We start from the raw sequence: 13,846 nt of genomic DNA on the forward strand, positions 1-13,846 counted from the left end.
TCAAAAGGAGGTAAGGTGAGCTTTTCCAAAACATAGTTGAGATCCCAAGCAGGAATGGGAGGAGATCTAGGAGGTCTTAAGTTCTTAGCTCCTCTGAGAAACTGTCTCATGAGCTGGTGGGAAAAGATTGGAGGGGTCTGTATTGTAATGAGCAGAAATAGCAGAGGCATGTATCTTAATGGAAGAGAAAGAGAGACCCTTATGTAAGAGATCTGTCAGGTAAAGTAAAATCAAAGGAATGTTAGGAAGAAGAGGATCAGAATCCTGAGCCTGCATCCAGGAACAAAATCTTTTCCATTTTCCTGCATAAGATTTTCTAGTGCTAGGACGTCTGGCTTCTAAAATGACATCCATAACCTGCTTGGGTAGGAGAGAATGAATCAAAGACCCTGGATTAACCAGGCCGCCAGGCTGAGAGTTCTGACATGGGAGTGTAGAACCTGACCCTGGTGTTGTTACAGAAGGTTCGGAGTCTGTGGTAAAACCCAAGGGGGCTCCAGACATAGGTTTTTCAGGGTTGGGTACCAAAACTGTCGAGGCCAATTTGGGGCCAGCAAGATCATCATCTTGGACTTGTCCTGTTTGACCTTTAATAATACCCGTGGAAGAAGAGGAAGAGGCGGAAAGGCATATCCCGAGAGGTTTCTCCAACTGAATGATAGTGCATCCACTTTCCAAGCTTGTTCGTGGAAAGTCCTGGTGCAAAAAATCTGTAGTTGATGATTGAGGTGGGATGCAAAGAGGTCTATGTGAGGACATCCCCAGACTGCTGTTATCATCCTGAATATTTCGGTGTCCAGCATCCACTCATGTGGGTCCGAAAGGTTTCTGCTCAGACTGTCTGCCAGGAAGTTTTGCTTCCCTGGTACAAACTGAGCTTGAAGGTCCAGATTGCAAGCTAGAGCTGTGTTCAACAGATCCATGGCTAGTCTGCAAATGGGGTAGGAATGAGATCCCCCTTGCTTGTTTATGTACCACATAACTGTGGTGTTGTCTGTCCGTATCAGTAGTTGTCCTGGTTGTAGATGATTCCTGAAGGCCAATAGAGCTTTCTGAACGGCTAACATTTCCTTTAAATTGATATGCAGGTGCTTCTGATCCTTTGTCCAAAGGCCCTGCAGACAGTTGCCCTGAAAATGGGCTCCCCATGCATAATCTGAGGCATCCGTGGTTAGCATCTGAGTGGCAGGAGGCAGACAGAAGGGTTTTCCTTTGTTTAGATACATGCCTTGGACCACCAAAGGAATTCCTTTTGAAGACAAGGCAGGACGGAGATCAGTATGTCTAAACTGTGGCAATGCTGAGACCATACACTTTTTAGGTACCACTGTATTTTCCTCATATGTAGTCTTGCATATGGTACGAGAAGGATGCAGGAGGCCATGTAACCCAAAGCCTGCAGGAATCTCCTTGCAGATAGCGGAGTTAAAGTTGCCATGGTTTTGAAAGTTGAAGCCAGCTGTAACTGTTTTTCTTTTGTCAGAAATGCCATCTGGGTTGTGTTTAGAGAAGCGCCCAGAAAAATTATCTGTTGTGAGGGTGTCAAATTTGACTTTTTCATGTTTACAGTGAATCCCAGGAACTTGAGAAGATTCTGAACAAACTGTAGATGCTGGAATAAGACCTCCTTGCTGTCTGCCTGAATAAGACAGTCGTCCAGATGAGGGTAAATTTGAATTCCCTTGAGTCTGCAATAAGCTACTACTGGAGCCAGGCATTTGGTGAAGACCCTGGGCGCAGTACACAATCCAAAGGGCAGCGCAGAGAATTGAAAGTGCCTCGATCCGGCCTTGAACCTGGGGTATTTTCTGCGTTCCTGCCTGATAGGAATGTGTAAATATGCCTCCTTTAAATCCAAAGTTACCATCCATGCATTTTTGGTCAGCATTGGAAGTAGCTGCTGTAGAGTAAGCATCTTGAATTTTGGTATCTCTAGAAATGTGTTCAAGACTTGACAGATCCAGAATGGGTCTCCATGAATTTTGCTTCCTGGGGACTAGAAAGAGCCTTGAGTAAAAACCTTGTCCCATCTCTGAAAGTGGAACTAGTTCTATGGCTTTCATAGCCAAAAGAGCTTCCACCTGGTTTAAGGCCTCTGTCCATTGATGTTTTGGAAGATCTGGCCATCCGCTTGGCATTGGTAGGGTATGAAAATGGAATTTGTAACCTCTTGAAACCACATCCAGAACCCACTGAGTCCAATTTAGGTGAAAGAGAAAGTTTTCCTCCGAGAGGGGCTTCCAGGCAAGAAGTTCCTGCAGCCCAACAGAGGGAGTCATTGAGTCTGTTTCCTATGAGCTTGCGACCTGTCCTCTCCTCCCCTAGGGGTGAAAGCAGTCCACTGTCTTGGTCTATAGGAGGCTTGTGTTTGAGGCCTTCCTCGGGAGCGTCTGTATCTACCCCTCTGAGGCCTGTCTGAATTGGGAAAAGACCAATTTTTTGTAGGCCAATTCCTGCTAATTCTGGGTGGCTGTACTTGTACGAAATCTTTAACTGTTTGCATGGATTTTGCCTTGTCCTCCATCTTTTTAATCACCTCTTCAGCTTTAGATCCAAACAAAACATTATGCTGAACAGGAGCATCTAATAATTTAGCTTTTATTTGATCTGGCAAATTTTGTTCCTTTGACCATGCATGCCTTCTAATTGCTGTGCCAGAGGCAGCAGCCCTACAAGAAGCCTCCAAGGCATCAAATCCACAGTGTAAACCATGCTTCCCAACTTGTTCAGTGGCATGCATTAAGTCATGTAATTCCTTATCTGCACAGGCGGAAATGGAAGTTAGCTTTTGTTTTAAAACAGACAGGAAAAATTGCTGGTATTTCAGCATATGAAACTGACAGTTTAAAGCCCTAATAGATAAAGTAGCAGAAGTGTACACTTTTTTGCCCCATCTTTCTAAAGATCTGGAATCCTTCTCAGTGGAAATGGAGTTTTTAGCAGAAGCGGCCTTAACTCCCTTAGGACCCTGAGAAATGGTTTCAGGGTCAGCAGTAGGGTTCTTGTATAAAAACTGGTGGGAATCAGGAACCCTGTAGTATCTGTCAGGCTTAACAGGAGCAAGAGGAAGAGAGTCAGGGGTTAAGTTAGCCTCCGAAAAAGCATCATCCACAATATCCAAAATAGGAGGAATAGCCAGGGGTCTATGTTGGGGAAGAAGAAGAAAATCCCTTAGTCTTTTCTTAGATTCCGAATACTCCTGTCCTTCCCAGTGGAAATGTTCCCTCATTTCATGCAAAGTTTCCCCAAAAGAGAAATCCTCAGGGGGAGAAGCTGAAGGAATGGATTCCTCAGCATCAGAATCCTCATAAGGAGGGAAAGAATATTCCTGGTCAGAAGAAGAAACTGAAGAAACAGAAGCCTGATCAGAGGAGTCATAATAAACTTCCTGCATTGGCCTTTTATCTGGAGGGGGATGTGAACCCCTAATCATAGTAAGTCCTCCGCCATCTCAAGTAACTGTTTCTGTGACTTGGGAGCCGGATCAGAAGAGGCCTGTGTTGCAGTCTTTGATTTGGAAGGAGTCTTTGCCTTTGTCTTTGGCTCTGCCTTTATTAGAAGCTGAGTAGGCCTGAAAACCCCTTCGGAAGCCGGTACCTGCACAGCGGCTCCGGACCCATCCGAAGGAGCATTGTCCGAAGGTCCTGCAACAGAAATATTCAAAGGCCTAGTTGGCTCCTCGTGGGAGTCCGTTTCGGCCATCGGTTCCGAAATGGCCGATGACAGGGGCTGCAAAAGCACCTCACTGACGACGGCGGAACCTGAAGCTGGCTCTGCTTGTACGATATAGTCAGATTTGGACCTCGGAGGCCTGTCTTTGTCCTTGAGTCGTTTGTGAACTCCGGTAGCCGGAACCATATCAGACGACACTTTGTAATTAAAACGCCTACCGAAGTAATGAAATGCAAAATCGTACCTTCGTTTAATTGTACGTTGATTGAATCTAGCACAAAACTGACAACTAGCTATGTTGTGGTCAGGGCCTAAGCAAGGAATACAGTAAGAATGAAAATCCTTATGAGGTATTTGCTTCCCACATGAAATACAATTATTAACTTTTTCTGACATCGGACTGGAGCACGAAAAAAGTTTCCCCAACAAGGTACCTAGCTTTGAGTAGGAGAAGAAAGTCTTCGGACTGAAGTTTGTTCAGAAAAGATCATCAGGAGTCAGCCGACCGGCACTTGCGAACTGCTATCACCGCACGGCAAGAAAGACTGGGGAACATGGCGTCGGCTGTCAGCTTTGTACTCCTGGCGCTCTGACGTCAGGGAGCATGGCTGAACAGCCGGACCCAGACTTTGGGATTCTGGCCGACCGAGGACTGCCTGCTGGCAGGGGAGAACCCTACAGTCATGACTGCAACAGTGAAACACGATGAACATCAGTGAAACACGAGGAACATCAGCATACTTCTGTTACATTACAGATCTCTCTCTCTCTCACACAACACATGCACACGTGCGCGCACACACACACCCACAAACACATACATACACTTACACACACTACACAAAAAAAATAATACATATCAAATGTGTGATGTCCCTATGGATCATGGAAACAAGTTACCCTGAATATAGAAACACAAGTCATTTAGATAAATCCTACAGTTAATGGAAAAAGAGCAAAATATCAGAATTTAAAGCATGTGACAACCAAATGTAGTGATAAGCCAGTGGTAAGGTTAACTCACCAATTTTCATCTATTTTGCAATATGCAACAAATCTTTTCCATCGCAAGAAAAGGAATTTTGCTACAAGGCATCCGGCTTAATGAAGGACATATTTAAATTAATGGTATGAATTCTAGAAAGTACGTGGTGCACTTATGAAACAGTTTTCCCCCTCCCTTGTACACACTTCAAACTTGATTACTGAACCATAAAAATAAGTCAGAAATATTCTTTATCACATAATCCCACAATTTTTTTTTACATTTTTAAAGACTTATTAGCAGTCCAGACATAAATCCAAGCCACCTAATAATAAATAAACAAATAAATAAATAAAACAATCCTATTTAATGACTCCCTTACTTTCTTGTAGGTTGAGAGGAGGGTTAATGAGACTGTCTAGTGTTCGAGGTCCAAATTCAGAATGTGGAGGTGGGAATCCAGGAATGATGCTGGCAAACATCCACAGCTGTTCCCTACTGCAGTTATTCTGGAGTGCTTGCATCCATAACAGAAAAAGACGGACTCCTTCTCGACGAATCTAGGAATACAGTTTGTATTTTTAAGGACAACTATAAAATTCACACTGAAGGCTAAATAGGTCCACAAACATTTTTTTAGACTTCTGAAGATTTCTTTTAACAGTCCAGACATAAATCAAAGTTACCATAAACAAAACTTAATCAATCTAATGTTTTCCTGTAGTTTTAAGGCCAGCTACAAAACTTGGATCAAATGTTCAAAATAAATTTTCTGCTAAATACGTATATGCCTACACACATACAGACACAGACTCAGGGGCATGAAAAATAAACTTTCTGTTTAAATGTTTCAACATATCTACAAACATATTAGAAACTACAGCATTTCCTAATCAATTCTGAATGCACATGAAAAACAACCTGATTACTCAGCTGCAGACATTAATGTGAGAAGTACATGTTCAAATGTTCCATTCAGAAACTGTTTCAACCTGTAGCTACCAGAAAATTATATACAACATTCTGCTGCCCTAACCCTCACCCCCATTTTATGGCATCAGTTACTAAATAAAACTGTAAGAGACGCATTTCTAATTTTATCAGCTGATTTACAACAGGACCCCCCCCCCAATGCATGGATCTTTAGGTGGGATTATTTAACATCCATAATGTGTTTATTTTCTTTAAAGCCTTGTGACTGGAGGATACATGTGCACTTTGCTAGTGCATGTACAGACTTCAATGACACATCAGAACAATGCATTTAGCCAAGCATAACTCCATTCATCACAACTACATTAAAAGAGCTTATGACCGGAAAAAACCTCTAAGAACTGTATTATACAGGAAATATCTGGAAGAACTGGAATGAATGTCTATCTTACTTATTATTGCTACTGTTATTGTTACTATTGCTATTCTTAAAAAAAAAAAAAAAAAAAAAAAATAGTAGTATATACACAGTCTAGTTGTTAGTTGTTTTTTTTCTTATTGTTGCTGATTGGTACAATGTCTTCTAAAGATTCCAAGGATGCTAAACCCTCTGGGTTTAAAAAATGCACTGAATGTGGACAAAAAAATATCTATTACTGATAGGCATGCCATTTGTGTGTACCGCCTAGGAACAGTTCATCTCCAAGAGTCCCATGCCATTTGTCATTCTTTTAGTCACAGAGCTTTAGAAAGAAAAAATAAACAGATTCTAAGAGGCCTGTTGAAAACCCCCTTCACTGAAGCAATCCAAGAAGGTCAGGGTTCTTCAAAGTCTGGCCAATCCCTTTCTTCAAAGTCAGACAATTCAGGGAAAAGCTGCTCTTCAAGTGTTCCTTTGGGGCCTTCCAAAAAATTACCAAAGGTTTCAACTCCGGATCCAAAGGCTGTCTGATTTGAGAGGCCTACTAACTCGGCTCCTTCAGTTTCAGTGCCAGTGGAGTCCCACCATTGCTCACCATTCTCAGATCACCACTGCTACTGCCCTGCAAATATCCTGTCCCCTCGACTCGATCTTCCTGGAGCCTGTCCGATGACTGTGGATCATGTGGTGCAGAAGCTGTTAAGGACACCGGCGCTTGCCAGATTATCGGATCCAACCCAGAGGGCTTCGGACCCGACTAAATCCACCCTTCCGACATTGACTCCTCCTCTGATCTCGGACCTTGGAGCCAAAATTTCTGGAAATGATCATAGTGGAACCGTCGGAACAGAGACCAATCACAGGATCTTCGGATCCAAATATTGCTCCGATGTCCTCAGGTCCCATCCTAACTCGAGGAGCGTAGGAGCCGACGCTCTCCAGTCAAGTCCAGGGAGGGGAATCTGATCATACACTCATCTGATCTCAACTTGCCTCTCAGGGCATCAGCTTGGGTGAGCCTGGCTCCTACCCTGAGCCTCAGTGCAGTCCCCCTTGGTTCCGGGGATTCCCTCTGGTTCTTTGGAACCAGGAGTTTCCTCGGATCAAGGGCGGGGGGCTTTTGAGATGATGAGAGTGCTGTCGCCACAGGCAGCTCCTCTCTCAGGTCTGGATACTCTTCACCCAAACACACCGGTGTCTGTATCTATACCCTTGCATCCACAGGGAAACTGACATCCTAAGCCTTGGATGTCCCACTGAATGCCTCCCTCTCCTCTGAAACCTCTCTGGAGTACCCCTCAGAAGAGGGTATGCAAGGGAAAGCATTTAGACTCCCGAGAGAAGTCTGTCACTTCGGATATGGACCTCGATGAAGCCAAAGGGTCCCCACGGTCACCTCCTAATGAGGCTTCCTTTGGAGACATCTTGGAAATACTTAGAGAGGTGGCTGGAAGTCCACCAACCCTTCAGCGGAGAAGTCTGTCTACTTGAAGGTTTTTGGATCTCACCCTTCCTCCACTTGGGTGTTTCCGCCTTTCAACGAACTCATGGATTTAGTTTCTCGAAAGGCATAGGAGTCTCCATATTCTGTGGAACCATTTCCTCGGAGGCCAAACAAGTTTATTACTTCTCCATTGGGCAAAAATTTTCTGACTAAGGGAGTTCCAGGAGATGCTGTGGTGGTGGCAGCAGCCAGCAAGAAGGAAACTCTTAGAGACATTTTCTTCTGTCCCTCCACCGAACAAGGACAGATATGGAAAGCGCATTTTTTCTTCAGGGTCATTTGCTCAAGTCGGTGAATTACCTGACTCATTTCACCAGATTGCAGAGAGATCTCCTGAAAGAGCTAGGAGATGCCCTCCAAGGTTCAGTAGCTGAAGGGGTGCCAGAGAAAGTTTCCTCTCAGCTCTCTACCTTAAATTCAGTGGGCAACTCCTCCATGAGACTGATTTCTTACGCAGTGGATGGAGCGAGCAGAGCAGTGGGATCAGGGATTTCCCTAAAAAGAGGTTCCTGGATGAGCTTGTGTGACACTGTAAAGCCCTTTAAATCTTTCTTTGTGAAAGCCCCGTTTGATGGTTCATCCCTGTTCGGGCCTAAAATGAAGGACAAACTAACCAAGTGTGAACAAGAAGAAAAGACATACTCTGCCGTAGGAGTCCATTTTTCCCTACCTACCAGACCTTACCCTAAAGGTCAGAAAGGTAGTGGGAAGATGCGGTTTCGAAAATCCCAGAGCGCTTTTCAGGACACGCGTGGTGATTCTTCCCCCCAGGGGCAGCAGGGGAAGTGGTAACGGAAGACACCGACATCATGGCAGAAGGGTCCTGCAGAATCAGGGGGACTGGGAATCCTTCTTTGGTAAGGCCTTTCAGCTGTCCTGAAGGGAGGCCTGCCTGTCTATCTCTGGAGGCAGTCGAGGGGCCACTTATCTTTGTACCAAAAAGCCTGGCTGACAATACCAAAAGACAAGTGGTTACAAAGCATCATATCTAGAGATTACTCCATACCCCCCCCCCCCAGCATAAAAAAATATTCCGGATATTTCACCCAGTCAAAGGGAACAGGCAACTCTAGAAATTCAAAAGTTGCTAGACAGAGAGTCCTCCAAATAGTCCTCGCAGACCAAACAGGGTTAGAAACGTTCTCAAAGTTTTTAGTTCAAAAAAAAAAAAAAAAAACGGGGACTGGAGGCCAATTCTGGATCTCAGCAACCTAAACAAATCTGTAAAAAATAAAAGTTCTGGATGGTGACACTGCAGTCTATACTCCCGTTTCTGGGACAAGACAATTGGATGTGCTGGACAGACCTCCAGTATGCGTACTACTATATAAAAATGGACAGGCGATTCAGGAGACAACTGTGCTTTCAGCTGGAAGCCAACTACTACCAGTTTCGAGCTCTGCCCTTTGGCCTCACTACAGCACCCAGGGGGTTCACCAAGTGTATGGCATTAATCATGGCTCACTTGAGACGCCTAGTGTGTTTCCATATCTAGATGACTGGCTCCTAACCACCACCACCAAGCATCTACTAACACAAGCGAAAATCACCACCTTGCAGCTCTGCTCTCACTTAGGGATCACAATAAACTAAGAAAAATCTGCCTTGCTGCCATCTCAGCGTATCTTTTTTATAGGAGCAGAACTAGATACAACACTACTGATGGCCAAATTTCCTCCAGAAAGGGTAAGAATTCTTCAGCATCAGATCTTGGAATGACCCTCCCAAGAAAAAAGTGCAAGCAAGGTCAGTTCTAAGAGTCTTGGGGACCAAGGCAGCAGCAATAACCTTGATCCCCCTAGCACGTCTGTACAGAAGAATTCTCCAGTGGCTATTTTCCACTCAGTGGTCAATGCAAGAAAGTACAGTTGTGTACACTTACCATAAATGTAGATGTTCGAGTGCATTCACTGTTGCAGTCATTACATTTGTGTAATCTGTTTGCAGGTTGCCCTCAGTTGGCCTGATTAACAAAGTCTTGGGTCCTGCATCGGTTGCTGTCCCTGCTTCCATGACATCAGGTCGTTAGGGGTATAAAACATGCAGCCGATGCCATTACATCAGTTTTCTTGCCCCAGATGTCAGGTGCCCCCCTAATGGGGAGCAAACATAAAAACACAAAGGCATACCTCCAATAAAAAGCAAATATAACAAAAAGGCTTTTAAGCATAGTAAAGGAAAGTAGAGGTATAGCCAGAAGAAGTTTGGTGGCTGGAGGGAGGGTAACCAGGACTGCAACAGTGAATACACTCGAACATCTACAGTTATGTTAAGTGTACACAACTGTACTATGTTCTTCGTGTTTCACTGTTGCAGTCATTACATTTGGGTAGATTCCCAAAGCTATGGTTGGGAGGAAGAGTTCATATAGCATTAGGGCCAGCTAAAAGGCCCTGCAACACAGCAGTGGTGAAGCTAGCTCTGGATTTAGAGAAAAATTGGCAAATGATAATACTTGGTGAAAGTATGTACAGAACTCCAGGTAACAGCTTCTAGGATGTCCCTGACAAGAACACCTCTGAGAAAAGCTGCAGAAGTAGATGCAGCCCTGGTAGAGTGAGGTCTGATCCCCTGGGGGATAGGTTTTCCATGATGCTTACAGCAGAAATGAATGCAATGGCTTATCCATTTAGAAATGGTTTGTTTTGAAACAGCCTTCCCCCTCTGCCCCTGCAGCAAATGCTACCAGCAGTTGTTCAGATTTTCTTCAAGGTTTAGTCCTGTCCAAGTAGAATATAAGTTGTCTGTGCACATCCAAGGAATGTAGAATCCGTTTCCCTTTTTCTGTGGATTGGGAAAGAAGGTTGGCAAATGAATGGACTGATCAACAGCCACACTGGATACCACCTTGGGCATGAAGGATGGATTGGTCCCGAGTGACACCCTGTCCGCATGAAAGATGATGAAAAGCTCGCCTGCCATAAGGGCCTGAAATTCAGATATCCTTCTAGCTGAAGTGATTGCTAAAAAGAAAGCGGTTTTCCAAGAAAGACATTTTAAGTCTGCAGTAGCAGCTGGCTCGAAAGGAGGTAGAGTGAGTTTCTCCAAAACAAAGTTAAGGTCCCAGGCAGGGGTTGGAGCTCTCCTGGGTGGTCTCAAATTTTCTGGCCCCTCAGAGGTACTGCTTGAGCAGAGGAGGAGAGAAGAGGGGAGGTTATGTGTTATAATGAGCTGAAATGGTGGAGGCGTGGATTTTAATGGAGGAAAAAGACAGGCCTTTGTGAAGCATCTCAGTTAAGTATTGCAAAATCTGAGGTAAATTGGGTGCTTCTGTGCTCATCCCTTGAGATTGGTTTCAGGCACAAAATCTTTTCCATTTTTCAGCATAAGATTTTCTAGTACTAGGCCTCCTTGCCTCTAAGATGACATCCATCACAGGTTTGCTGAGGGGTGATAAGGGTGAGTTTAAGTAATTAACCAGGCTGCAAGGTTCAATGTTGGAAGCTGAGGGTGCAGAAGGTTCTCTTACTGAGACAGCAGGGAAGGGGTCTGAGGCAGATGCCATAGAGATAACTGTGACACACTGCGCAGGAGGGGGTACCAGTGTTGGCACGACAAGTCTGGAGCAATCAAAATCATCCTTGGTTTGTCCTGTTTGACTTTTAGTAGAACTTTGAAGAGCAGAGGCAGTGGAGGGAAGGCGTAGATTGATAGGTTTTTCCAGATGAAGGACAGAGCATCCACTTTCCAAGCTTGTTTGTGGGAGTCCTTGTGCAAAACTTGTCCAATTGGCAGTTCGGGGGGAGGCAAATAGGTCTATGTCTGGGCTCTCCCATTCGCTTGTTAACATGTTGAAAATCCTTGGTTTCAGTTTCTACTCATGTGGGTCCATAAGGTTTCTGCTTAGTCCGTCTGCCAGTGTATTTAATTTTCCTGGCAGGAAATGAGCTTTTAGGGGCATTTGGTAGCTCAAGGCTGTGTTCCACAAAGCCATGGCTAGTCTGCTGTGGTGTTGTCTGTCTTTACCATTAGTTGTCCTGGAAGAATGTAGTCCTTGAAGACTGTCAGAGCATTCTGTACAGCTAACATTTCTTTTTGATTGACATTTAGGTGCATTTGACTTGGGTTCCATTTGCCCTGAATGCACTTCCCTGCCAGATGAGCCCCCCATGCATAGTCTGATGCATCTGTTGTTAGGGTTTGGGCAGAAGGGGGTGGTGTGAATGGTAGTCCCTTGTTTTGGTGGCAGGCCTCTGCCCACTAGAGGAACTCTAGGCGTAGGCAAGGTATGATAGGAATCATTGTTTCTAGGCTGTGAGAATGTTGACTCCATAGGCTTTTTAGATACCACTGTAGTTGACTCCATAGGCTTTTTAGATACCACTGTAGTTTCCTCATATGCAGTCTTACATATGGAATTAGAAGAATGCAGGAGGCCATGAACCCCAAGGCTTGTAGTATTTGTCTTGCAGATAGCAGGGTTTTTGTGGCCACTTGTCTGAAATAGGTTATCAAATGAATTTGCTTTTCTGGCGTGAGGTAAGCCACCTGGGACGTTGCATTCAAGCTTGCTCCCAGGAATGTAATTTTTTGACAGGGTACCAGTTGTAATTTCTTTTCGTTTATGGTGTACCCCAGACAAGCTAGAACTCTTTACAAACTCCAGATGATTCAAAAGTATGCCCTGGCTTTCTGCCTGAATTAGACAATCGTCCAGGTATGGGTATATTTGAATACTTCTTTGCCTGCAAAATGCAATAACTGGAGTCAGACACTTTGTGAATACCCTGGGTGCAGTAGACAAGCCAAAAGGCAGTGCACAGAACTGATAATGCGTGTAGCCTGCTTTGAAGCGTAGGTATCTTCTGCAAGATTCCCCGATTGGAATGTGCAGGTATGCTTCTTTTAAATCTAGTGTTGCCAACCAGGCGTCTTTGCCTAGTATAAGAAGCAACTGGTGAAGAGTCAGCATCTTGAATTTTGGAATTTCCAGAAAGGTGTTTAGAGTTGATAGGTCCAGGATTGGACGCCATGATTTCTCTTTTCTGGGTACCAGGAAAAGTCTGGAGTAGGAACCTTGTCCCTTTTCCTCTTCTGGTACCAGTTGAATAGCCCCCATGCTTAAGAGAGAATGTACTTGTTTTTGAGCTTTTGTCTACTGATTTGGGGACAGGTCCGGCCACCCATTTGGTGTTGGCAATGTGTGGAAATGCAATCTGTATCCCTGGGACACTATTTAAAACCCATTTGTTCTGGGTTATGAGTTCCCAGTTCTTTGCATGAAGAGCAATCTTTCCCCCCAAAGGGGCGGTCAGAAGATAAGTGCTTGGAAATTTTAAAAGGAAGTCATTGACGTATTCCCAGATTTGGAAGTGGAGGCCCCCCACTGCTTAGTTCCGAGTCCACTGGGACTGAAACCTGGGTTTTTTTGCTGTGTCTGGGTTTGGCTTGAGAAGACCTGGAAGGGGCTGGAAAGGATCAATTATTAGTAGGCCAGTGCCTACTAAATCTAGGAGGTTGCACTTGTAAAAAATCTTTAACAGTTTGCACAAATTTAGCTTTATCTTTCATCTTTTTAAGAACTTCTTCAGCCTTGTTGCCAAACAGGCGGTCCTGATTTAAAGGAGCATCCAACAATTTAGCTTTAACATGATCAGGCAAAGATTGCTACTTAAGCCAAGCATGCCTTCTAAGCACAGACCCAACCCAGTAAGAGCAGCACTGCAAGAGACCTCTGAAGAATCAAAACCACATTGCAAAGTATGTTTTCCAACTTGTTCAGCAGAATGCATTAAGTCCTGTAAATCTATTTTCCACACATTCAGGAATCAACATCATTTTCTGTTTAAGCAGTCCAATGACATGTTGCTGATATTTTAACATATGAAATTGGCAGTTTAAAGCTCTGACTGCCAATGTTGCTGAAGTATAAACCTTTTTACCCCATCTATCCAGCTCCCTGGAGTCTCTATCAGAAGGGGTAGGATTTTTAGCAGTAGAAGCCTTAATGCCCTTGGACCCCTGCAAAATAGTCTCTGGATCTGCAATAGGATTTTTGAAAAGGAACTTGTGGGACTCAGCAACACTGTAGTATCGGTCAGGTTTACTAGGAGCAGGAGGCAGGGAATCAGGGGCCAAACTGGATTCCGAGAAAACATCATCAACAATGTCTAGTACAGGAGGAATAGCCAAAGTTCTATGCTGAGGTAGAAGGAAATCCCTAAGCCTCTCTTTTTTGAATCAGAAAATTCCTGGCTTTCCCAGTGAAAATGCTCCCTTAAAGTATGTAAGGTTTCCCCAAAAGAAAAATCCTCAGGGGGGAAGCAGAGGGAATAGAATCCTCTGCATCAGAATCCTCATAAGTAGGTAAGGACAAATCCAGGTGATCAGA

General features: G+C 44.3%; 1 protein-coding gene across 7 annotated transcripts in view; it reads right to left on the reverse strand.

Annotated features, from left to right (window-relative positions):
* RALGAPA1 (Ral GTPase activating protein catalytic subunit alpha 1) overlaps window positions 1-13,846 on the reverse strand; it is a 5,382,632-nt gene that overhangs the window by 4,493,988 nt on the left and 874,798 nt on the right. For all 7 annotated transcript variants that reach the window (XM_044074134.1, XM_044074135.1, XM_044074129.1 and 4 more), the window contains exon 6: window positions 5,040-5,217. In XM_044074134.1, coding sequence (XP_043930069.1) covers window positions 5,040-5,217 — 178 coding nt within the window. The remainder of the gene's footprint in view (window positions 1-5,039; window positions 5,218-13,846) is intronic.

This window comes from Protopterus annectens, chromosome 6.part0, assembly GCF_019279795.1.
Source record: "Protopterus annectens isolate FY-2018-M chromosome 6.part0, PAN1.0, whole genome shotgun sequence".
Classification (NCBI taxonomy): domain Eukaryota; kingdom Metazoa; phylum Chordata; order Ceratodontiformes; family Protopteridae; genus Protopterus; species Protopterus annectens.